The sequence below is a fragment of the Phlebotomus papatasi genome, chromosome 2, assembly GCF_024763615.1.
Source record: "Phlebotomus papatasi isolate M1 chromosome 2, Ppap_2.1, whole genome shotgun sequence".
Taxonomy (NCBI): Eukaryota; Metazoa; Arthropoda; class Insecta; order Diptera; family Psychodidae; genus Phlebotomus; species Phlebotomus papatasi.
Genome location: NC_077223.1, coordinates 74,609,232 through 74,637,087, shown reverse-complemented (window position 1 = coordinate 74,637,087; position 27,856 = coordinate 74,609,232). Strand labels below are relative to the sequence as shown.

The 27,856-nt window shown below is 31.4% G+C and overlaps 1 protein-coding gene across 2 annotated transcripts in view; it reads right to left on the bottom strand.

Moving 5' to 3' along the window:
- LOC129804341 (heterogeneous nuclear ribonucleoprotein K) overlaps positions 1–27,856 on the bottom strand; it is a 110,500-nt gene that overhangs the window by 75,121 nt on the left and 7,523 nt on the right. For both annotated transcript variants that reach the window (XM_055851556.1, XM_055851555.1), the window contains exon 2: positions 21,894–21,940. In XM_055851556.1, coding sequence (XP_055707531.1) covers positions 21,894–21,928 — 35 coding nt within the window. In that variant the 5' untranslated portion in view covers positions 21,929–21,940. The remainder of the gene's footprint in view (positions 1–21,893; positions 21,941–27,856) is intronic.

Sequence of the window (27,856 nt, the reverse complement as noted above, 5' to 3'; positions counted from 1 at the left end):
TATTCCATATTGAATCCCAACCCTCGATTTTACTTCAAACCACAAGGAAAATTCTCTTAACCACCCTTCTCAGAATTTTCACTCTACCTTTTCCTTCAAAACTATCACTTTGTATTAGGATTCAATAAAATTTTCATTGAGAGAATTCTTCCATATTTTAGATACTCAAATATGCAAATTATCCACCACGTAAATGTTGCTCGTCTTTCCCCCAAAACCCTCAACGCCCATCATGTCATACATTTTGCCATATACTACAATGGGGTTATTTTATATATGATCCACTATACCATCAAGAGTACTCCACATTTTCCACCCCTTCAATTATTTTTCACTATTACACATGTCCCTTTTAATTTTCCTATCGACAACCTGATAGACAGGTCTTACAATTTCCCAGGAAATCAATCTACATTGTATCAGAAACGTCTACCACACAGGAGTAATTATCAAATTTACAAATTATTAAATATTTTTTAGACAATTAAGCATACTAGTAATTTGAGTCAAATTGAACAGAAGAAATTGGATAATGGAGTCATATAGAGAGGCAAATAGTGATAGATGATCTTCAATTATTTCTTCTTGGATTATTTTCTTTACCACCCAGCAGTAAATTACAAAAGAAATCTTACAATCCAACAATCGCCCCCCTTCTTTCTTCTTCTTACTTTACCACCCCACTCTCATCCCCATGAAAAACCTATACCGGAGAGAACCTTTTCCTTCAACTCCTTGTTACCGAGACTCGTCACAATTGATGCCCTGAATAATTTATTTGGCACACAATAGAGGAGATAAGACATGGGATGGAGAGAGACACATTCAGCGATATACCCTTAAAATTTCCTATCAGGAAGGAGTACTGAAGAGAGAATGAAGGGAAAGAAAAAGAAGAGATATCACAATTTAGGATTTCTCAGGACAGGATATTCCCTAGCAAATAAAAATAAATTTAATATGCCTTTTTTATGGATGTTTAAAATATTGCACAATTTTTTTTTTTTTGGAAATGGGCAAACAAAAAGGAAGAATGATATCTCCTTAAGCCTTTTATGCCTCAAAAATATTTCCTGGCATATTTTCCAATGCCATTTCACTTTGGACAAGGATGGATTGAAGAAAAAAAAAAAGGAACTTTCATAGCTTTGTTATTGGGAAGAATTGCAATATGTCCTGTTCTAACTGCGATTTTATAGAATACATTCGAAATCCACTATATTTTTTTTTTAATTTAAGTAAAATATAATTATAATTCATTATTAATATATTTATTACTCTTAGGGGGAGGTGGGGCTGCATTGAGCTGTGGGGCTAGATTGTTATACGACTTTTTCGCCTATTTCTAAATGAAGCTGGTCCTGACTATTATTTTATTTAGATTCACAATTATTTTGTGTAAATGAATTACATCATGTTAAAACCCAGTTTCGTTTAGAAATATGCGAAAAAATCGTATAACAATGTAGCCTGACAGCTCAAAGTAGCCCCACCTCCCCCTAAGCATATACAATTAACAAAAAATATGCAGCAATAAGGCATGAATCAGGCGTCCGCCGCCGTCTTAGCGTTGGTGACCAGCCTCCAAAGCCAAACGGCGGAAATGCTTCTTCTCAGGCTATATAGTCTTTTGTCTTGTATAACGATCTTTTACATTTTATCAGACAAATAAATTTCAATTACAAAATAGGCCCTATTGCAAAGATAATCGGAAATATGCATAAGGTAGATGTGACAGGAGCAACTAGGCTCGTGGCGTCACAACGAGTTCAATTCAACACAAAGAAAAAAAATGAATAAAGAAAAAAAACAATAAAAAGTTAATCAAAAGTGTAGCAGAAAACCCAGAAACCCACATGAAAAATCCAAGAAAAGAATAAATATAATATTTTGGGCATGAATAAAATTCAATTCAATTCAAAAATCGATCTTTTGCAGCTTTGGAAAAGTATCAGTCAAAATTATTGATTACCGATTGTGGATATCACAATATTTATTATATTTTGCATATATTTATCATATTTTGCAAACGTCTCTGGAATATTTGTCTAATCGATGTAATTTCTTAAAATTTAAATAGGGGACACTGGGGCAAAAAGTCACAAATCGAAAAATTCAAAATTCAATATCCTCCAAAGTAAAAAAGATAGCGGCTCAAATTTTTTTCTATAGATAGCCTCCATAGACCTTCTTCAATGTCGTAAGTTTCTTAGAATTAGAACAAGGAATTAAGAAAATAACAAATATCGAAATTTTTAGCCCTATTTTTGAAATATTTTCCTTGCAGAAGATAACAATTATTACCTACTTATTTTCCAAAATTGATGCACTGGTGAATATTTTCTAAATAATTTGAGTTTTTTTAATACGAATCCGCTATCTATTTTAGAATTTCACAAAAGTTCTTTTCTCGAGAAATCCTTTTCTTAATAATGGCCACTTGGGATAAAAAGTAACAAAAGGTATAGAGCAAAAAGTAACAAAAAAGCGAAGCAATTTTTGATGTCTCACGGCGAAAAGAAACGTCATTATCATGTCTCGCCGCTTGTTGTTTGCATTGGTCAAACGATTTGCAGTCTTCTGTGTTTTTTTCTAAAATAGCTTGAAAAGCGCTTTTCTCGTTTTCTCACTTTTCTCGCAGAGAAAACTGTGTTTTACAAAGGTGTAGATGAATAAATTTTCTATGAAAATATGTCCTCTAGGTATTTTTTCAAATTTACGGAAGCCCATAATGAAGCGCATCACAATATGATAATACCCAATGTCTGGTACTATTTGCCCCAGCATTTTTGAGAATAATCACAAAATTACCTTTTAGAAATTGGCTCGATAAACGTATTTCCTTAAAAAATAGACGAAAATTACTTTCACAAAGTTGTAGAGCGGAAAATTTCCTATAAAACTGCGCTAATTAGAAATTTTTGAAGCGCTCGAGTAGCTACTCCCCTACTGATGTGAAAATTTTTGTATCCAGGTTACGGTGAAAATAATGCGTACGGGGTGGACTAATTTTGTACGTAGCTGACCAATCCGGGGTAGCTTTGTAAAAATTGCCACTAAATTTTCATTTTCCTGTAGAGGAAAGTTCAAGAATTTCCAGAAATTTTCTGAGGTGGAATTATGAACCTGATAAAAAAGATTTTTTTTGACATGGTGATATAATTGATTTGGCTTATGTGGCATTCGGTAAAAAAAATCTTGAAACTTGTACTTCATTTTCTGTACGAAACTGCAAAGACTTCCCCTACAAGTATCAGTGAATTTTCAATAATTTTCTTTATAATCACTTCGCTATGAAATTGCTGCGATCCAACTCTCTTGATATCGATAAATAGTGAAAAACAACACTGAAGATTGTGCATGAAGTTTTTAATTAATCTGCTATCAATTTATATTTTCTTAGTTGAAATTTGAGTTATTTTGCCATCATTCTTAAAATGGAAAAATAAAAATGTTGGAATATTGCCTTTTAAACCCAATATTTTGATATAATTAAATTTGCCTATTGAATTTAAAAGTAAATTTTATTTACTAAATTTCTTTTGGTGGCTTTCATAACAGAACACTCTGTATAGCATGAATTTTTCACAATGACGAAAATGCTTCCACCCCTCCCTCCTCAAAAAAAAAAAAAAGAAAAAAACAAGAAATGTAACTTTTTAGCACAAGACTTGCAAAATCTCCAATTCTATCCGCAGAGATATACAATTTAACGATGATAATAACGCACTTTTATGCGTGTTCCGTCTGGAATGTAATCGTAAAAATTCACGGTAAATGGACGCAAGTCTGCTAAAAAAAAAAGGATACTGCTTATACAGAAAATCATTATTTTAATGAATACATCCTCTTCCCATCAGTGGTAGGTTCTAACGTTGTGTAAGTAATTTCAAAAGAGGCTCGAGAAATATGATGGATTTTTAATCAAGAGTCTTGTGAATTATATTCAAAATTCTTAGAGGACTTTCAAGAGACTGTGTACAGAAAAAAAACCCTTATACATTCTCCAGAAATTCTAATAGAACGCTAAAAAAGTCCTAGTCTGCCTTTCCAAGCTCTCTTGTGAAGTAATTCAGCATAAAGTTCAAATACATATCGATAACAACCTTTCCCTTAAAATATCTAATAGAATTTTCTATTGTTCTCAAATTTAGATCATTATTTTGAAGTTCTCAGTATCGTAAATTGATATTAAGTTTTACTTCACGTTTTCTATCATCCACACCACGCACCCTCAACATTCTTCCCTTCATGAAATTCCTTATCGCTCCATGAGGCTGACATATCAATTGAGCAATTTTCATAAGAAAATTACACACATTTTCCAACAAAGTATACAAGTGAATCAACTAATAATTTCCAATGTATGATATTTCAGGTTCTTTTTCCTTTCGAAAAAAAAAAGAAATTTCACTTTGAAAATAGCCCTGGAATTAAATCAAAGGAAAATACAGGAAGAATAATAAATAATTTGTGAGGCAAACAAGCAAGATAAAAAAAAAATGAAAATGGATGGAAATGAAAGATAAAATACAGGCATTCCTCGAGGAAGTATCATCAAAAGGCCAAACTCAAAGTGAAATTGTTGTATTAAATTAAGAAATAAATTAAAAACTAAACACTGAAATCGAATATATGGCTATATATTTAAAGATATGAGAATTCTTTCTTTTTTCTTGCCTTTTTCTCACAAGCTAAAGAGGGTAACTGGAGTAACTTTATATAGTAGAAATTCTCTCTAGTCTTCTGTCTTTTTTTTTCCATCCATTATATTCTCATTACAAGATTGCTTCATATTGTTTGGCTGAATATTTGAACAATAATGTCCATTTTCTTCCATTTCCTCCATCACAACTTTTACTCCATCTCCCCTTTCACGGACATTACCATCACTCATTTCAAAAATTATATATCTCTAACATTTCCCCATCCCTGAAGAAAAAACACCCATACAAATTGTTTCACTTTTCTACCCACCAAGTTCATCGCAAATCGATCCTATATAGCCTTAAACCCATGAGAAAGGATCCCCAACAATAACAAAAAAAATCCACGAAAACTTTTTGGAGTGGAGTTAGCGGCAAAAAAAAAGAAATATGAAACGTTAAGAACTAGATAATAAATTGAAAGTGACATACATATACACAGAGGGTTCGTCTAATTGGACACTTGCTATGGTGAAACAATAAAAAAAAAAAGACCAACACAAGAGAATAAAGCAAGAAAAGTCCATGGAAAGTTAATAGTCCCATCAATTTGTGTAATGAATAATTCTTTTAAAATGTTTTAAGTCATTTTATCACATTACACTGAAGCTCTTCTATTGCTAATAAATCTCTTAATTTAATTAAAATTCTTCTCTTGGCCCACATTATTCATTCTTTTACTTTCGTCCAACCCTGAATTTTTTTTTGCCATTCAGAAGTACTTGCTGTATTAAAAAGAAACCTTCCCAAAAGAAACATTGACTTTTTTGTCCTTTGATTAATAGATATGGTAAATATTTAGTTAGGCTAATTTTTTGAATTCTGATTTAATTCTTTAATCTGTTTAATCCTATTTTGACAGTTTTTTGTGAACTTCTCTTTTTTTTTTGGTGGAAATTTCATGATAGTACAAATGGGGTGGTAAGGCTTCCCAGGATTTCCAAAGTAGTCGAAATCGGTACTTAGATGCTACTTCAAAAGTAGGGGGAAGTGGTGCACCTTTGAATGTGGAGCAAGATTTTTCACCTAGTTTTAAATAAAATTGACCCTTACCATGATGTAATTTGGCTGGACAAACAGATTGAGAAGCTAAATTACATTATGATATGACTCAATTCCATTTAAACATAGGAGAACAATTCCAATTTCAAAACTAACCCACTTCCCCATACTTTTGCATTATTTATCGTTTATCGGTTCTCAACCGATTTAAACCGATTCATGAATCACTCAAAAGATCCCACAGAATAGTTTTAAGAGTAATAAAGTTGATTTTCGAACAAAAATTATATATCGGTTTATAACAGATGCACAACCGATTTGAACAGATTTATAAATTATCCTAAACATTATTGCTCAAAATACCTTGGAAGTAATATAGTTGAATTTCGGATAAAAATTTGTTATTGGTTATGAGCCGGATCATTAGCTACTCATATTAGCGGATCATTAGCCGCTAATAATTACAACGTACTTGTGTTGTTCCTTATAAGCATTGCTTATGAATATCTATCTTTCTATCTATCTATCTATCATAACCGATTGGTGTCGGTTTAGACATGTCAGAAATTCCAAGACCTTTCGAACGAGCCCAAACATGAGATCATTCGGTTGAGAAATACGCTCCTTAGAGCCTTTTTAACCGTTGGCCATGAAAAATCGTTTTTAGGAATGATTCAACGAAATGTACGCCTATGTAACATATCCAAAAATGAAAAAAAAAAAATCGCATGACGTGTTTTAGAGCAATCCCGAAAAAACATGGTTTTGGATCGAATACATGTCAATTAATATTCCTGTAGATTTTTACTACTTTTATTAATATGGTGCAAGTTGTAATTTTTAATAATAGGATTTCTAGATCCACTCTGTGATCAGTCGATTCCAATTATTCCGAAAACATTCACTAAAATGCAAATTTTTGAAAGTAAATCGGTCAAAAATTGATATCTCTTGTAAGAACAATATAAATATTTTAAAATTTAATTTTTTTTCATGTAAGAAAGTTGAATGAGGTTAATGAATGCTATCTATATGGGGGAAAATATGAAGCTTCAGTATCTTTTTGTTTGCAAGATCGAATTTTGAAGTTTTTCCCTTGACACATTTGGCCCCAGGTTCCCCTATCTAAGTTTATTTCTTTTTCAGAGGAATCATTACATTTTGACACAACCTCTTGCCTTGAGTATTTAGAGGAATTTCCTTCTCGTATTATACAGGCATTGCGTGAATCCCTCAAGCTTTTATGTTATTGTAACAGCTTTGTAAAGCTAATTTACTCACTGGGTTGACGTTAATAATCATATGGTTTGCACAAGCTTCAACCGCGAACTAAGACGTTCCCAAATCCTCTTGTTAAACATCATTCTCCCTTAATACAATATACATATTAATAAGTTAATAATCCAAAAGAGGACGCTATGAAAAACAGTGATTTCTTAATTAATTAAAATATTCCAATCATCATTGAAATGGAAAAGCAATGAAAAATCCCTTTTTTTTAGGGAGAAAAATGAAGTCGCCTAATCAAATTAGACATGAAAAATACGATTTGGGCATTATGCTAATAAAACGCTAAATTTCCGATTTTCATTATTAAGACTAACCCCTTGTTCCTTTTCACCCTCTTCCAACCAAATCCATCAAATGACTCTCTTCCTGCCACTGATTGTTCTCCTTCCACATCATTCAAAAAAGAGAATTTTTTCATGTACAAGATAACACAATCCCCAATCATCGAATTTAACCACTGAAGGAACAAAAACAAAAAAACGATTTTCCATCCATTTCAAATATACATACGTTCAGTCTGACCAAAAAATTAGGAGGGTGGTGTTGAGGATATTGGTCTGACCACAAGCCAACAGGGGACAGAAAGGGGTGGGTGGGAAAAGCAATTGTGGATGGGAGGAAAACCGAAGAGAATTTCAAATAAAACCTAAAACCTCATGGAAGTTAGAAGAAAATGACGAGAGAAATAATGTCGATAGTATTACTCCAATTTGGTTGTGTATCAAATATAACTTTTCACTACTGTTATATACCTTTAGCCATCTTCATACACCGGTAGTCAGTTCTATTTTTCTCTGTCTCACATACTGTTAATTTACTTACACACGAATTGATTACGAAATAATGGCCACATCGCGTGTCGACCGAATGTCTATGAATTTTTTAAAGAGAGAGACTTCGATTATTTTTTCTCTTCTCATGTTTTTCTTCATTTCTAACTTTCATCACACCCCTAATGCTTTTCCCTTTTTCCCCATACACTGCACATACAGTGGTGGTAAAAATAATAGGGTCAATATATTGTCGCTAAGAGCTTCAACTGCTGCTGAATGTTGTGTGACAGATTATAACAATGTGACTAGACTAATGACCTCTACACACTAGAGAAATTTATGTCCATATTGAAGAGTTTTTCCTACACAACCGCAGGGAATTTGCTTCAATATGGACATAAATTTCACTAGTGTGCAGAGGCCATAACAAAAAATGTTTAGTACTAAAGGAAGACTCCCATGCTTCGCACACACTCAGCCTTCGAACACTTCATATTTTTCCCATAATCCTTTATAATGCATATGACCTATTTTTTCAATAGGGTGGAGTAACCACTTATCGCCACTTTTAGGAAAAAAGTGAAATTAATTGTATTATAACTTTTGACCCCTTATTATCAGAAAACTCAAATTTGACACAAAACTACTTAGATATATTGGCTCAAGATTCGTCAAAACAAAAGTCCTACAATTTAACGCGGTAGTACATAAAAAAGTGATTTTTATTAACAATGCAAAAATAACCACTTCGTCGCCACTTTTTTTACCACTTTTCGCCAGTTCTGTAACCACTTCTCGCCACCCACTTGAAAAGGTTTAAACTCGATTATTTTGGGCAATATTATGCAAAGAATACGTTCAGCATTTCTTTTTCCTCATAATCACCTTATTATTACTCATATTAAATGATTTTTCTTCACTTTTATTTGAGAAATCAAATTATTAGACTTGCACAAAGTAAATGAAGTAGATTTGACAACTGAGAATCTATGAAGTGAAGTTAGCGTCGCCCATTGAAAAGCTATGGCGACAGGTGGTTAATCAATTTTAGAATATTACCACTTTCCGCCATCGCTCATTTTTACATAAAAATAATATAAAATGAAATATTAGATAACTAAATACAAATTTTATGTATTCGGTGAATGTAATTAAATGTTCAATTGACAAATTATTTATTCAAAAATTTAATTTTGTTCGATAAATGTTTCATGACACTTACTATATTTGATAAGAAATATTGGATTCGATGTACTTGTTTATAATATTCCTCTAAAAAATACTCAAACATTTAAATTCAAACAAAAAAAAGTGTTTTCCGACTCTACAAGTAATAGCAGTAGAGTTACAAATAATTTTACGGCCAGTTTATTTCACAAATAATGGAAAAATTGCAATTTTAATATAAGTGGCGAAAAGTGGGGCACTGGCGAGAAGTGGTGATTCCACCCTAAATGTATCATAATACTAGCTATTACAGTATAATGCCATAGATAGATCAGATTCATTACAGGAATGTGGAAAAACTACGGTGTTCGAAGCCTGAGAGCCTTCTCCTACTTCAAATTTAAAGGTTTTCCGGATACTTATCATGTCAGAATCAGATACGTAATAGGGTCAAAGGAACGTCTATTGACACTTTAAGAACTCGTGTCAGCACCTATTGACACCCTACTCTGTACCATTTGGGATACGAAATTTGAACATCTTTGTTTATAGTAAAAGGTATATTACAGAAAAAAACGTTTTATTACTTATATTTTACTAGATACATTAAATAATTTTCAACATTTTGACAAAAGTGTCAATAGGGGTTCCCTGTCGAACAGACGTTCCTTCAACCCTAGAAGATCCATTTACAAATTGAAGTTTACAAGATTTAACATTAAATTTCCACAAAAAGAAATGCCAACATGAAATCGAGATCAAAAGCAATATAATTTCAAAATTTTGTTATACGAATATTATTAAATCTTGGGACTATAAGAATTGGGTCTAAAAATTAATTGAATTGTGTTCGCCATATACACTTTTTTATTAAGAGCTATTAATTGATTTTACTCGCCCTTATTAACATTTAAATTGACAAATTCAATGATTCAATTAGGTTTTTGAATTTGATTGCTTCTGTTACCCGACAATTTTTAAAATAAGCAAGTGTAATTATAATTTTTGTCCTCACTGTATACTACATAGGATATTTTAGACAAAGTAAAATACAAGAGACTTCAACACGTACGCGAAATTGTCTAAAATGCCAAACCCACCACCACCCGATTCACTTTTTATCCTTCTCTTTTTTTCCTCTTTTCTAAATAGGAGAAAAATGCTGCTTTTATTAATACATACACCAATTGTCTTCCTCTATAGTGAACATTTTTTTCTGTACATGGAACAATCACATATCCCAAAAAAAAATCAACTCTAGAGGGTTGGAAAAAGAAGTCCAGACAGCAATTGCAAGGAAGATTGTAACACGTGAAAAACCCTTTATCCCGAAACAAACTTTTTGTCCTCTCTCTCTCTCTATTTCACTCTTACACTCTCTTCCTTTTCATCTGTATATATGTATATATTTATTGTCCTACACCCAATATTTTCCACTGCAATTCAATTTACAATATAACATGGAAGAAACATGAAAAAACCACCCTTCGACTTCAAAAGACAAAAAAGACGACTGGAATAAATTTACTATGAGAAATTTTCCATTTCATTTAATCATTCACCAGACTAGAAAGGTGATTACTTAGAGTGTCAATCAAGGAGGATAACATTTTGTATATATATATCGCTTTGGCATTATCTAAATAAATGGCCAATTCAACTGATACGAGGGAAAAAAATTGCATGAAATTGATTCAATTGACTACGTAATTTGCATCAACACTGGTATCTATTGCACCAAACTGGATAGACTCAATAAACGTAAGTATATCATACATTGTGTTAAATTTACATTTATAGTGAATATTGCATTTGTTCACAATATGTACTGAAAACTGTAATTAAAAGATCTATCTGCCACTTATAGTAATGTTTAATAAACAACAGAAAAAAAACTACACGCTTCTCTCTAATGCTTTTTCAATCACCAAAAATTGACACTAATTATTCTAATGAATTTTTCCATTGAAATTTTCATATAACTGATAGAACACGTGAGATATACTCTGTGTCCCATAAAGTGATGCGTAACAGGTCAATAACCTAGCTTATCATCAACCATCTCATAGGTTAAACCTAAAATAGCCCTCATACTAATCGAGACTAATCAATAATGTCAACCCTATTGAACCTGTATTAGATATTCTCTCTCTTACAGAAACATCATACGTGAATAATCAATTTAATTTTCAGTTTCTCAGCCAGTAGTGTTAATTTTCCCAACAGAAAAGTCAGAGAGATAGTGAAGAGAAAATTATTCTCTTTAGCAATTAGGATACAAAAACAAAAAAAACACTCTGTGAAAAAGTTTAAACAAGAAAAAGGTAACATTTCAGCCACAATTTGTTACTCTCCATGGCTAAAGTTAATTGAACCACTAAAGACCGAATGTCTAGCAATATATTGCACTATTGGTTATATTTTTTTTGATGATGTTTGGATGTGACCAAAAAGAGCAAAAAAATAAAAATAAAAACCAAGAACTTTATATCTTTTAGTTTTATGGGTTAGAAAAGTTGGTAGACTGTAGTGATACATCGTAAAATTTCTTCATCATCATGGCTCTTTTCGTCATTTCTCCATCATCAATATTATTTTACCAAAGTAAGATGAAGATAAAGTTTGTAAGATATTTCCTTTCATACACACAGTCACACACACACAATATTACACGTACACTATTATATATTTTCATAAATAATGATGAGGCACTACATTATATTAGAGTAAGTGAGAATATGTTCATATAGGAAAATTTACATCACTTAATCCCAAACAAAGTAAATAATTTCCCAAAAGACACTACACATTATATTCATGTTTTCATATAAACTTGGATCCATCCTTTCCTTCAATAGAAAATGGCCAATGTTTTTGTTTCGCCTATAATCTCATAAGTCATATTATTAGACATAATGAAAAGAACATGTAGCACCGTAAGAAAATCAAATCATCTTTAACACTCAGAAAAAAAATAAAATTTTGTAACATTTTCTTAGTATTTCCCTAACTATGTCAAAACTAAAAGGACTAAATTGTTCACTTGGCTCTTTTGTCTCAAATATCCGTATAGTCCTTCTTTCAATTCAACCTCCCCTATATACCGCACTATATATAATTTATATATATATTGTTCAACCAATAAACATATAAACTTGGAGAAACTCTACTAAATTGACTCCGGAGATTTGCACAGAAACACATTTCCCGTGTCTTCTTCCTCTCTCGCACTCAGCATCTTGTTACACTTTTTATGCCATCTTTTTCCTTCAAGAGGGATTCTTCTTTATTAAATTTTCCGGCAAATTATTAAATAAATGTTACAAAGTTACAGTGAAAACATATTAACATAGAACATTGTTGCAAAAAAGTTTAAGTATAATCGTATCGTGAAGAAATTGACGCATTAAGGAATATCGTCAGAGCACAACAATGAATTAATCCATTAAGTGTAATATGGTATTAGGGGAGACTGGGGCAAAATTTGTCAAAACGAAAATTTCAATATTCACTATTTTCTAAAATAAAAGAGACTGAGGCTTGAAATTTTTATTATAGATAGCCTTTATCAACCTTCTTAAACTTACGAAGCTTCAAGGGATTCGAGGAAGGATTATGTAAAATAAAAAATAATGAAATTTTGAGCCCTATTTTTGGAATATTTGGCTTACAGAAAATATCAATACTGATTAGCTCAATTTAAGCACATTTCTCGTTAAGATATAGAAAAATTATCTTCGACAAAGTTGTAGAGGAATAAATTTCCTATAAAAATATGTCTATTTGATATTTTTAACGTTTGCGAGAGTGAAACGTTAAAAATTATCCGAAGACTGACAAAATTTGCCCCAGCAATTTTGAGAATCTCCACAAAATCGACTTTTAGAAAAGGATTCGAAAATCACATTTCTTTTGGGATTAGAGGAAAATAGTCTTCTGCAATGTTGTAGAGCAGTAAATTTCCTATAAGAATATGCTTATCATAAAACGTTTAAGTTTTCTCAGAGCTCGTGAAAGAATTAAATATGCGTTTTGACATGTTTTGCCCCAGTCTCCCCTACGTAATAAAGATTTTTAGATACTATTTTTTTACAATCCAAGTTAAATAAAGCTTTTCTTTAACTTTAATGTTTAAGAACGGTTCTCACCGATCAGACATGGTGGATGAGATCGATAAAGGCCATCTTTAAGTTCTAGAAGTAAAGAAAAACTTACGAACAGGACGGTGTCAAAGTCACCCGCACTTAAGGTATTTAGAACGATTTTAGAGAAAACAAAGACGATAAACTATATAGAAATTTCCAACCAACACTTATTTTGTTGAACGTGTTTCAGATTCATAAAGTATCATTTTATGTATTATGATTTGGTCAAAATAAGTCTCAAAACCTAGAATCTTGGTAAGGGGTGTTTAGGAAGAAAGGAAACAATAAAAAAGAAAAAAATACTGATTTGTGATTCCCAGAAAAATACATAATCAAAAGGATACTAAATGATTATGTCACTATTTTGTAATAACCTAAACCTAATCGTTAATTTCTCAATAACCTAGCCCCTTATAGCTATAAGATTCTAGGGTAAAATGAGGTAATTTGGAACCATTTATAATTTGGGACATTTGAGAGTTTCTGATTATTTTAGATGAGCAAAGAGAAAAGAAAGACCGTGAAATAGAAGAAAAATACGATTAAGAACAGAAACAGCTTTTCTTCCTTTTGAATCTCTAAAACAATGAGAAAATCTCTAATGTCCCAAATTGTAAATCGTCGGTTCCGAAGAAGACTATTGTAAGTCCAAAATGTAAACTTTACAGGAAGGAAGTTTGAAGTTTGACAGCTAAAATTTATTTTCATTAATTTCACTGCAATTAGTATAATTTCAGCTTTTGAAACTATTTTATCATACTTACGCACTGAATATCTTCTAGTTAACACTATTCTTAAATTAATTATAACAAAATTGTGGGCAAAAAACTCAATAATTGGGCACGTAGATTTTAAGTTTTTTTCTTGTAACTTTTGCAGGAATATCTCAATCAACATCAAATTTTGTGGGGATATAGTTCTAAGGTTTCTGCATCCAATGATACCATCTTTTTATACTATTGTAAGTAGACTTACAATAGTCTTCTTCGGAACCGACGAAATGGTTCCATATTACCTCATTTTACCATATAGCCTCATATCGAGAAAGGTTAAGAACAAATTTTAGTACATTGTTTCCAATCTCTCCAATCCGCTGACAAAGAAAAAAAAGCATTTTAAAAATCCCTTTACAATTATCATAATTTAATCTTTGGTAGTGTAAATAAAAGGTCTTAGAAAATGTTGCAACTTATCTAAATATTACAACTTTGTTGAACCACCGCTAGGGAAGCTAAAATTGAAATTTTCGAATATGCGTCCTTCGACACAAGAGTTTAATTTGGAAAGGCGGACTCTTAAGAGACTACTCAATTTCACATGCATTCTGTCCTAAAGCCGTCTTTTACAATCCGAATTTAGGTGTGTCCGATTTTGAACACTGTCCGATTTTTGGTAAATCGCTCTATTAGTCTTGTTACTCAACGTTCAGAATAAACCAAAAGACGAGCTCCTCGCAGGTTGCAGAAATAATTATAGCAATTAGTTTATTATTAGAAAATGTCATACAACGGACAAAGGACAGATTACTACTTCTACAGTAATTTCGCCTTTAAAATTGATTTTTAATTTTTCGTGCAAGAAGTTGATGAAATTCAAATAAAATTAAGTTTTAGTTAAGTCTCTAATACAAAAAATTTTGTACATTTAGGTTTTCAATAGGGTAAAGTGATACAAGTTGGACAATTCGCCGGTACAAGTTGGACAGGAATTTTCTTCTTGCTAAATACAGTATTACATTTTTTTAAGCACAAGGAATCAAATTATAAAACTAAAGCATTAAAAATATACAAATAAAAATGAAGTACTAAATTTATCAAGAAAAAAAGCCCTGTCCAATTTGTACCATGGTCCAACTTGTACCACTTTACCCTATTGATTCTAAGCTAGAAGAAAGTATTTTTTGTGCAATTTACTGGTTAAGTTTTCATGAAACTCTCAAATTTAATAAGAAAAAAAAATAATGTCAATCACATTAGAATATTTGCGAATTTTTTAATTTAGTCTTCGCAGGTTTCTTTTCAATATCAAAGAAGTCTTTTGTAAATGTTTTTCCAGTTAAATAATTTTCCATAATATAATTTTATTAAGCAGAAAGTTTTGATGAAATAACCATCCAACTCTATGGGGAAAATATGAAAGTTATTTCCAAAGTTTAAATGAAACTTTCAAAAACAAGTTAAAGTTGGGTAACTTCCTGAATTCTCAGCAATTCTAATGAATAACCTTTTACCCTAAAGAAGCATCACTCAAAGACATATAAATGGTATTTTCTTTTCTCTTGCAAAATATCATCCAAAGAGTCGATTTCGTGGAATTTCACGCTCTCTCTCTCTCTCTCGTCGTATAATCTAAAGACAGTTTTAACAATAAAACCAAAGACATGGAATTTAGAGATGCATCTTCAATACACAAAATGCACAAGAAAAAAATAACACACACAAAATATGGGAAATAATATCCATGGAAAAGAAGGTGGATTTGAAGTCAATATTATGCAGAAAGATATTGGAAAATTTTTCAATCACTGCCAACCAAAAGTATTGAATTTATATAACAATATTTGATCTTTCTCTTCCATCCATTGAAAAATGCAGATGAGAGAATGTTTCCCAATTTTCCATTCTTTCCATCCGACCTCACGGAAAATATGCTAAATTGCAATAAGGGAGAGAAATTTTATACATTAAATTGTCCAAATTTGATATGAGGAACAATATTAGGTTTATATCCTGAAAATTGCATATTTTATTAAATATATGATATTCAATATTTTTTCCGCTATGCATCTCTTCTCCAAAAAATTTTACTATTATAAAATTTAACAAGCATGGAAAGATGAGAAGTATTAAGGAATTTTCTCATGTCATCCAATTCTTAAAAAATTATTCATCAAATGGAATGCAATTCAACGTGACATTTTCTATGGCTAAAAAGCTAAAAGTTGTGAGAAAGTTTTAAAAGATAAGTCTCTTTGAAATTGGTAAACATCCAAAGTGGGACACACTCTATTAGTAAAAGAGTATTTTCAACTCTCTCGTACTTCCATATAATCCTACCATAACATACATACCAGCATTCATTCGAGACTTTTTCAGATTAAACATTTAAAATGGCAAAAGGGTATATTTTCGTGAGAATCTAATTATCAAAATTACTTTTATATAGCATCATCACCATGGTGAGATTTAACCAAGCGAATGAGAATGAAAATAGTGTATATAAATAATCCTGTATAATCAACTATGGAGGGGTTGGTGATTCAAAGTGAATTTTAAATCAGGAGAAAATCTATTAATTGCTGCAACTGTTTAAAATCCCATCCACACAAGAAGTTCATTGTAAGATTTATAAGATGCTTGCTAAATCAATAACAAACATTTATGTAATTATTCCACGTGCATAATATATTTCTTATGGCAGCAAGAGACAGAAGGAGAGAGAGCGAGATGTGATCTAATGTTGCGTAGAAAACTTATGTTAGTTTTTTTTCGTTTTTTGCAATGAATGAACCTTCCGAAACATGTATAGTTCAAACGCCTCTTCAATTTTGCTAACAATGACAAGAACACAGAAATTATTGCCATCTGCATTGACCCACATTATTTTGCAAAACAATTCCATACACTGAATTTCAATTATTAGTATTAATACTATTTAATACCAATCAAATACAGTCAATGTTGGGATATAAATGAGATGGCTAATATTCAATGGTAAATTTCATATTTTATGGTAATACATTACCAAACAACTTCATTTAAAACTTCATAAATCCACCTTCAGATCCAACATACTCTATTATTCTTTTGGTGCCCCCTCCTCCTGACCCCCACATTCAATTTTTTTTTTTAAATAAATATTCTGGTGTAATAGTGCAAACTGAGACAATTAAAATTATTTTTACATTACTCATCAGTATTACTATATTGCTCTAACTCAATAGAAAGCAATAGCGTAATGGCACCACTTAGGGGGAAGTGAGGCACCTTTGAAAGTGAGGCACCTTTTAAATTAGAATTTTTCGCCTAGTTCTAAATAAAATTGAGCCTTCTCGTGATATAATTTAGGTGCACAAACAGAATGAAAAGCTAAATTACATTATGATATGGCTTAGTTCCATTAAAAATACCAATTTCAAAGATGTCCCACTTTCAAAGGTGCCCATCTTACCCCTAATGCCTGTGCTTAATTTAAAGTCACCTGAAATATCGTTTGAATAAAAATATAAAATTATTAAGAGTAGCATTAAAGGATTTATGGTAAATTGATGAATAACGAACATGTTTGTTTTAGCAATTTATTGTTTCAATCGTCCCAACATAATCGACTTTTCTTCCTATTGGTTCAAGTCACGGTTGTTTGGTGGTTTTAGAACATGACGAGGACTGGGGAAAACAGGAGTGGAATGATGACTTTTCGATACTATCGAATCGATAGTATCGTTAAATCTGTATCTCGTAAATTGAGTGAATAATAGATTTTTAAACATTATTGGAGCACTTATTGTACCATTTTTAAAAGAATGTGACTGTTGATAAAAATTTGTAACATCCATAAAAAGTGTAACTATCATTTAAAATGCTTAAAATCGACAGTCGATACTATCGAAAAGAAGTTATCATGTCACCCCAGTTAAGGCAGGAATCAAGATAGAGAAAAATCGATAATGCAGAAGAGCACATAAGAACAATAAAGTATAAAGAAAAACATGATAATTTTTCATTGGAATATCACTATAAATCTTTTTCTTGAACATTTTTTCGAAAGAGTCGTAACAGGAACCAACATAAAGAAGTCGACAACACAGAAGCGCATGAAAACAGCCGTGTACTAAAAAAATGTTAAGGATCAAGATTTTCGCTTTTCATTTTTTTTTTTTTCATTGGAATAGCACCATTAGACACTATATGGACCTCGGGGACACTCAATGGCTCCGTTCAGTAATAACCTTTCGAAGAGACAAAGCCACTCCAAAGCCAAAGCCAAACCCATTCGAAAATCTACCGGAAGCCTAAAGTGCAAGTACATGCACTCGCCGCTTTAGCGCTGATTGTTCTGCCATATCGAATTTCGATATTCTTTGACACTTCAATCGTCAACAATGTCAACAAGAGTGTGCAAACATTTGCTGCAAAAAGTGAATTTTTGTGTAGTTTTCTGGAATTTCAGGATGGCAGAACGTTTGAATTGCAATTTTATTTAGATAAATGTCCTTTTTATGAACTTGCTCAGTTTTGTGTAACTCGTCGGTTTAAACGTTCGAACGTCCAACGGGTTTTTAGGTAAGTTCTCTCTGATTTACCTTCGAATCGGTAAAGGAAAAATCTCAACCGGAGAGAGCTCTCAAATCGGGAAGGTTATTACTGAACGAGAGGAATGAGTCAAATGGCACTCGGCTTCAAATACTCGCTCTGTGACGGGAGTGTTCTGAATTCAAATCCCCTTTAACCCTTTAAGGACGAATGGGACACCGGCGTCCCAAAAATAAAAACTATTTTTTCAGTCTATTTAGAGGACAAAATGACTTTCAATAGTTAAAAAAATTGTTTTTTGTTCGGATTGCATCCAGTGAGCATCATTGTACTTGATTCCACGGGTCATGAGACTGAAAACCTCATCTCTTTTTAAAAAAAATTAGTAATGAACTTCCCAAAAATCTCGCTTGCGAGAAGGCCTAGTTCCTCTATAAGACGTCGTGCGATCAACAACTGGTTATGAATCGGAATTAGTCAGAATTTAAGCGAAACTTTAAGATAATCGTTCTTTTAGTGTCAGCAGTTCACTGGTAACCTAGAGGCAAAAATATTTCTTCTTAGTCGTTAGAAAAAATGATTTTTTTTTGGGTCACCAGTGGCCCCACGCAGGTTCTCATATGCTTTAAGGGCATAAGATTCATACTAAAATGTTGAATCACTTTGAAAAGTGTTTTTACTTTTCTGTTTTTCTCATATTAATCCATTGTTTCTTGTTACCATCAGACAATATTATATTCTTCATTGACGAGAACAATTTAACACTCATTCATAACATTTTATAATTATTGATAACAACTTTTTGCTGTTTGTCTTTCCAATTAGAACGAGAGAGCTTGTGCAAAGAGAATATTCAGTATATGAGTGTAATATTGAAAATTTATATAGTCAAGCCATCAAGGAGACAATGTACAATATTATAGTACAAGATGTACATTGAGAATATTATTCTTTGTAACACCACGTTTTTTCTCAGAGTCTAGCTATTGGTACTTATACTGATTCAGGGCCACATGTCAATTTAGCAATTCCATACGACAAGAAAATATAGAAAAATATTAAGATTTTTGTATAAAAATCTGTAATAAATTATAGGAATATATGGTAACCTATTCTTGATTACAAGAAACTTTGTGATATAATCTGAAAAGTATAAGACTAGCTGATATTTTTTATAGAAAACTTCGGAGTGTTTGCATTACTACCCTAAATGCGTACAAATTCGGTTTGCGACAAAATTGATCTCGCCAACCAAACGAAAATCATAGAATTCAATTGATAAATACAGAATATAGGGTTTCGGAAGCAAAACATGAAAGCCTAGTGAGAATGGAATGGTCATTACAAGGAACTCTATGAAGCGCTTAGTAACTGATATCAATAGGATTATCGATTAGTTCTTTCGAATTTACCACGTAAAAAACTTTAAAATTTGTCATATGACATTGTCATACTATTACAGAATACTTATTTAATTCAATTTGTTATCCTTTAAAAATCAAGTCGATCCATGGCTAGGAAAGAATACATCCTTGAAAAAGTATCTACCTAAGTTACAATACACTAAAATAACGAAATAGCAAATGATATTTTTGAGATATTACGGCGTTATCACACTTGCACATTAAAATTTTAATGTGATTCATATTAATTGTCGCTTGTGAGCGTCCAAATATGTTATTTGTGTCTTTGAGTCACTTAATTAAAGTGACTCAAAGACACAAGAGTGAAGTTAAAGAAGTGGACTTGGCCTGCAAAAATAAGTTTAAATTTACCTAAAGCATAAATATTTTTCACATTAAAAAAATTAAAGAGAAAATCGCATTAATTTTTCGCATTAATGCTATAAATCAATTTATATCAAATTTTGCGGGCCAAGTCTACCTTTTCAATTTAAAATTTTAATAAGCAAGTGTGATAATACAGTTAGATATTGAATATCTTATCGAAATCGATTTGTCAATTTCAGAGCTCATAACCTGACCTAAGACCCTTTATTTACGCCATCAATAATTAAATTCTGACAATCAGAATGGGAGTTATAACCAACTTAATCTTTATTTTTGGATACCTTATATGTTATAACAGGAGGCCAAATTCTAAGATCCAGTTATAACATCTGAAATTTTAGTCGAACCTTTGTTAGGGGCTTGGTTATTGAGCAAACAAAATTTAGGATATACCGAGCTCTCTGATATCTGGCTTGAAAATTGAACTAAGATAAAATTAATTCAAATAGAAATTTGAATATTTTGCCAATTCGTTTTAATTATTTGGCACAAGCACATATTAAACCATAATTTTTTAAGTTATTTGAGATTTTTTTTTAATCAAATTTTTGAAAAATTAAAATTTGTAAGCCGTGAATTGTTTTTAAAAGTAATGGCGCTGGCACACCTTTCAATTTAGTGAAATTCAATCGATTGAAATTTTACCTCTTATGGCGCTGGCACACCTTTTCAATTGAGTGAAATTCAATTGATTGAAATTTTACCTCTCACTCTTTCAAACTGAAATCAGATATAGTTGTCCCTCTCTGCCAAATGAAATTTAAAATTGAAATTGAAATTTCAATTTCCATTTGAAAGAAAAGAGACAGCTATATCTGATTTCAGTTTGAAAGAGTAAGAGGTAAAATTTCAATCGATTGAATTTCATTAAATTGAAAAGATGTGCCAGCGCCATTACACTTTCAAACTAAAATCAGACAGATACAGCTGCCTCTTTCTGTCTAATAAAATTTATGGCACTGGCACACCTTTTCAATTGGATGAATTTCAATCGATTGAAATTTTACCTCTTACTCTTTCAAAGCGAAATAAGATATATGTGTATTTTTCTGTCAAATGAAAATTTCAATTTCAATTTCAATTTTAAATTTCATTTGACAGAAAGAGACACCCATATTTGATTTCAGTTTGAGAGAGTAAGAGATAAAATTTCAATCGGTTGAAATTCACTCAATTTAAAAGGTGTGAGAACGCCATTAAAATTGAAATTGAAAATGAAATTGAAATTTCAATTTTCATTTGACAAAAAGAGACAAACATATCTTATTTCAGTTTGAAAGAGTAAGAGGTTAAAATTTCAATCGATTGAATTCCAGTAAATTGAAAAGGTGTGCCAGCTGCCAGCGCGATAAAATTTGAACATGCAAACTTAATGATTCCTGCGCATTTTTTAAATTAGGAAAACTACGAAATCGAAATTCTTATCCCTTTCCTTCTAAAACGTTTTGCATAATGTCTACCCCATTCATTAGCACTCTTCTTCTTCTTTTGAACGTCACATCAAATACAATTTACTTCACTTCAATTTTATGTGCAAAAGAGTGGGACAGATATATGCAAAACAGTTGAGAAAGAGATTTGAATTTTGATTTCATGAAATTTTCCTAATCAAAAAATTGTGCCAAAGGCATAAGTAATAGATTTTAAAAATTCATAAAATCGAATTCGAATTTTTCTGCCATATTGCATCATATTGGAGAATTTTGATTTGCTTTATATTAAGATAAAGATATTGGAAATGTAACTATTTGATTAAAATGGGACATACAATTCTTCGTTGCTCATGTTGAAGCCTTTCCTCATAGAAGTTCAAAACTGAGAAGAGATAAAAAATGATTTTTTTTAATGTTAATGCAATTACAAGATGAATTACAATGCTGAAAATGATTTGTAGTTATATTGATAAGAGTGTTTACATTGTAATTTAAATTCTGAATAATATAAATTTGAGCAGTATGATGGTGTTGCGCTGTTTTTGTCTGTTTACGCTTTAAAATGGGTCTGAAGTGAAGTGTAGTGTTTTTATTCTGGAATTTTATTCTTTAAGAAAATTAACTTTTTTTTTTTACAAAATTACATTTTCACAAAATATGAAGAAAAAAATTGAAATTCAAGTGAAAAATGTACTAAGTGGAATTAAATTGTGAAAAAAATTGTAAGTGTGTAAGAATCAAGTGTAAAGTTTAAAATAGCGCAAGAACCAATGAAGTAATTGCATTAAAGCGAGCAGTAGTCTGAGCGTTATACTCAGAAAACAAACCATTGACATATAAGTGGATTTCTTATCACAGTTCAAAGAAGATGAATGCTACTATGTGATAAGAATTAAAAAGCTTAGAGATAAGGCAATTTGGTTATCATAAAATAAAAAGTTTTTTTTTCGGATTTTTGCCCCTAAAGGAAGAAAAATGAAATTTCATTCTTTCAATTTCATACTCAATTGCTTCTTTTGAACTCACAAAACGAAAAAGAATGACAAATTCTGAAGTATATTTCCCATTTGAAATCCCTAAAACATCTTCTAACCATATCTAATGATATTAGTATCGTACGAGGAATCACGGTAAACAGATTATATTAAATGTATTTCATTGTGTGCAGAGAGAGAGAGAGAGAGAAATGAAAAGTGGCGTGAAAAATAAGTGTTTCAAATATCAATTTGTTGAAACGAACAATTGGTAAACATTTGCAAATTATACAATTTGCTGAAACAATTTTCAATGTAGGAGAGAATGTGTGAAGCAATTTTTCACCTCAAAAGGCAACAAGTTACATTATATTACAATGTTATACATATATTGAAGTATTTTGTATCTAGAATCTCTTTTTCAAGAGACAGACAATTTTCAATTTCCTTTGAGGAATCTCTCAACACCCATTTAGCTATATATATTTCTCCACATTTTCCACCCTACTATATCCTTGTTTCTCCTATTTGCAAATAAAATAGTTTATGTGCATGACATTTATTTTATCACTTCACATTGCAATGCATCAAAGTTTAATTAAATAAAATTGCTATACCTATCTAATATACGATTTTATTGAATTACCCTCCATTTGGTGTTGATGTCACTTACTATTTTTTTTTTGCCTTCTAGCACTATAAAAGCGAAATCATGTCATCATCTCTACGAACTCAGTGAGATTTTAATGCTTTTTCTTCTATTATATTTATATTTCTCATTACCCTGCAGTAAATTTATATATTCTAACCCATTTATGTATATTTTAAGGTTGAATGACATTTATTGCTCGAACTTTAAAGTGAGTGCAATTCTCTATTACCCCCATAACAATAATTTTTAAATACCGAAATTTGGCACAAAAACCACGTTATTGCCACAGTTCAAAAGGCTTAGATATCGATTTTGTATGTTCTATGACTCTGTCAATAAAGAGAAATCCACACGTCTTGCTCATAAAATGTGTTTTTTTTTTATTTTTGGTTACTTGTAATAATTTAAGACCGAACCTAATTTATTGTCGAATCATTATAAAAATCTCACTATTTTTATGTTAATTAATACTGACTATTATTATGCCGTAATTCCCAAACTAATGCAAAATTTATAAGCTTGAAAACATTAAATCAAAATAAAAGAAATAAGATAAAAAGTGGTCAGCTAGACTTGCATCTCATACCCAATTATTAGATTTTAATATTATTTTTTTTCTATCAGATTTTCTTACATACTCTATACTCAGCTCATTTGCAATACTTAAATTTTTTGAGAATTTGTCCTAAACTTTGAATAAACATAGTAATAGTTAGAAAAGAAATTAATAAAGCTTTGACGGTTGTAATAACCATTTTTATGGTGAGTGTAATTATGTTCTTATGCTTTCGGTACACCTTTTAGATCGGTAAAATTTCATGAAAACTAAATTCGTATCCCTTTCTCTCTCAAAATATTTGCATAAGTCTATCTCAGTCTTTTGGACTCAAAATTGGACTGAAATAAATTTAATTTGATGTGATGTTCAAAAGAAGAAGAAGAAGAGTGGGCGAGAGTAGAATAGACATAGGGTCGAAGGAACATCTCTTCGACAGGGAACCCCTATATTGACACTTTTGTCAAAATGATGAAATTTATTGAATGTATCTGGTAAAATGCAAGTAATTAGTAATGCAAGTGTTTTTTTTTTCTCTAAACTACTTTTTTTATAAAAAGAAATGTTCAAATTTCATGCCCTAAATCGGCATTGAAAGTGTCAATAAGTATGGCATGATAAATTCTTAAAGTGTCAATAGGTGTTCCTTTCACCCTATGCAAAAGTTTTAAGAAAGTGATGTGAATTTTGAATTTATAACACTTTCCTGATCTAAAAGATGTACAGAAGCCATTAAATTTTTATTTTGGGGCTTATGGAAAAATGTTCTAAAACGATAAATAATTCAATGATATGTACCAATATTTCATTAATTCAGGTAGCTATAGTAACACAGTCTTCAGATCTTAATATCTTAATCCGCGATATTTTTCCGGATTCTAAACAGGGTCGAAATTATATTCGCAATAAATAGAATAATGGCTCCGGCACACCTTTTAGATCAAGAAAATTTCATGAAGCCGAAATTCGGATCCTTTTCTTTCTCACATGCTTTGCATATGTCTATCTCATTCTCTCTCACTCTTCTTCTTCTCTTAAACATCACTCCAAATTCAATTTAGCTCAATCGAATTTGGTATGCGAAAGAATGAGATAGTAATATGCAAAACATGTGAGAAAGAAAGGGTTTAGAATTTCGACTTCATGAAATTTTCTTGATCTAAAAGGTGTGCCGGAGCCATAAAGTTCAAATTTTGTTTAGCTACGTTCGTCGGTTATGTCCTTGATACGGTGTTCAGACCTAAGACCTAGCTATCTGGCTCAACTCCTGTAATTCCTAATCAGGCACAATTTTTTAGAAAATTGTTGTTTAGGATTGGATTATAAGGGCAATTGCTTCATTAGATTTTGAAAAATCAATAAAATTGCTTGTTATTTAGATTTTTGAGACCTTTGGGAACTGGGCTAAACCTCTAGTATGACTTAAGCCAAGACACGGTTTAGTGGAAAATTATGGAAAAATAGTTTGACCATTATTTCGAATATAATTACGCTCTGTCTTCTCTTAGCTAATCTTCATATCTGTTAAGTCCCTTATGCCCTAGACCAAAGGTGTGCTAGAACCGTTTGAGACCGAACAAATGTCAAAAGAAACATGTACGTCAATTGTCAAAACGCTACCTGAACAAACTTAGTTTGACGTTTATTCGGTTTCAACGGTTCTTGCACACATCTGCCCTAGACACACTTACGACTTAATCAGAGAAGCGACTTAACGTGATTATATTCAAAATATTGACTTGACTAAATTCCCATCAGTTTCCAACTAACTAAGCCGTTTCTCGGTTTAAGCCGATAGGCAGTTTATTCAAAAACTCATGGAAATGTAATCTGTTCATTATTTTGATTATAATTTTACGTTAAGTCCCCTCTCCGGCTTAAGTCGTAAGTGTGGTTGGAGCATTAAGTTCATGAATTTGACGTTTAAAATTTAACAATAGGATCTATCGGATCTATATTCCATAATTTTACAACAAGAAAGATTTTTGAGAAATTTTAACTTAGCAAGAGGGTTAAAATATATGTATTATATTTAAAGTTATTCAGATTTTATTATAGGAGAATTGACGTTTACCGGAAATCTCTTCTAAAATTTATTTTTTACCTGCCCTAAAAAATACTTCAGAATTGAAACATATTTTTAATTGATTTTTTGTAAAGGTATAAAGAGGAAACATTTTATTTCCCCAATTTAAATCTTTCAAGTGTTTCAGATACTTCTGTAAATAATAGTAATATTTTTTCTTGGCTTTTAGAGGTGTACAAATGTGCTCTATAAAGCTATATATTTTTTCTATTACAAGCAGAAAGAAAATTTTTGAAAAAATCTGTTTCGATCGATAAACATGCAAAAATCATAGTGGTTAAACTTATTTTCATTTCGAGTTATTACAAGAATTTTCCTTTCCTAATATTGATTCCATTTTTTTTGGTGTCATACTCTCAGATAAACAAATAAGAAGATATATAAATATATATTTTTTTCCATAAATATCACAGCAAATATTTAACCATGGAGAAAAGAACAAGAGTGAGAAGAAAATTTGAGATGAAATTGAAGCATAAACTTTATGATATATTCTCCCCCCAATTTGTCTCGTGCGTAATTGTATAAAACAATTAAGAATCAGACGCACATACTTCTTGTATTATTATTATTTTTTTTTATTCTTTTGCCGCCTGGTCTGCCTTCACTTTTCGGGCATATAAGAGAGCAATTGCGACAACGAGGAAAAAAAAAAGCAAAGAAAAATATCAAAAAATGCTTCTCAAGGTTGTCTCTCTGGTCTGATGTGAAGAAAGACATTTATCCCCAGCCACAGAAAATACACCAAACACGAAAAGAAACAACGTGCCAACGATGACTTTGTAGTCTGACCAAGCCACTTAAGCATTGATCTTGGCACGAGATACTTCCAAAAATGGATCAATGCTTTTGTATAAAAGTGATTCTCCCTGCACAATTCAAGTTCATTCTTCACAGAGCCGCAAAGAACGAGTTATTCGTGATACTCGCGAAGACATAAACTCTCTATATAACACACCTTCCTCAAAAATTCAATTCACATTTACCTTCTCTCACACAAAAAAAAATCCTCTCGCGCGCCAAGACACGTGAATTTTCAACCTGATTCAACAAAACCATTGCTTCTCCCCATTGAACATCTCTTGTAGCAGACATTGCCAGTAAGAAATTTGAATTAACGCCTTCCCAAGAACGCCCAAAAAGAATTCTCCATGGAAACATCTTTGGCTTGAGGAGCCAACACTAACGAGAAGACCGAGAAACACCTGAAAAAAATTTCCATTGAGAGAGACAGATTTGAGATTAAATCGCGTTGTGTGATTATGTGGTCAGGAAAGAATTCACCAGCCGGTTCCTATTATTTCGAGATGTTATAGCTTCTCAACTTGAAATTTCAGCGACTCTTTTTCTTCCATCTTCTTTCTTTCTTTTTATTTTTATTATTATTATTATTATTTTCTTCCTCTTCTTTTCATTCTCACACCCAAATACCGCTTGCCTTATGGTGTGTCTCAGCATTTACTTTTGTATGTTCATATTTTATATATCAAAATTGCTTTTGCACCTGCACTTTTTCACTCTCACGTGTACAAGTACTATGTTACCCACCACAGCTCTCGGAAATTTCATTTTAAATTGAATTTCGAGATTTAGAGCTTCGTGATTTTGTATTAACTCAGAAAACTTGAAAAGGAAAATAAGTATTTTAGTCTCAAAGGTTTATGTTCTATATTTATTGATCAACATTTTTATCAAGAAAATATTTTAGGACTAATGGCTCCGTCACACCTTTTAGATTAAGAAAATTTAATAGTCAAAATTCACTTCTCTTTCTTTCTGAAAAGATTTGTATAAGTCTATCCCACTCTTTCGGTTTCAAAATTGGATTGAAGTAAATTTAATTTGGTGTGATGTTCAAAAGAAGAAGAAGAAGAGTGCGAAACTGTAGGATAAACATATGCAAAGCTTATAAGAAAGAAAGGAATGTGATGATTTTATGAATCTTATTTTTCCTGAAAAACCTAAAATCTTATTTTTCCTGAATAACCTAAAACGTTCTCTAAATTAGATTTTTTCATTAAAACTTATCA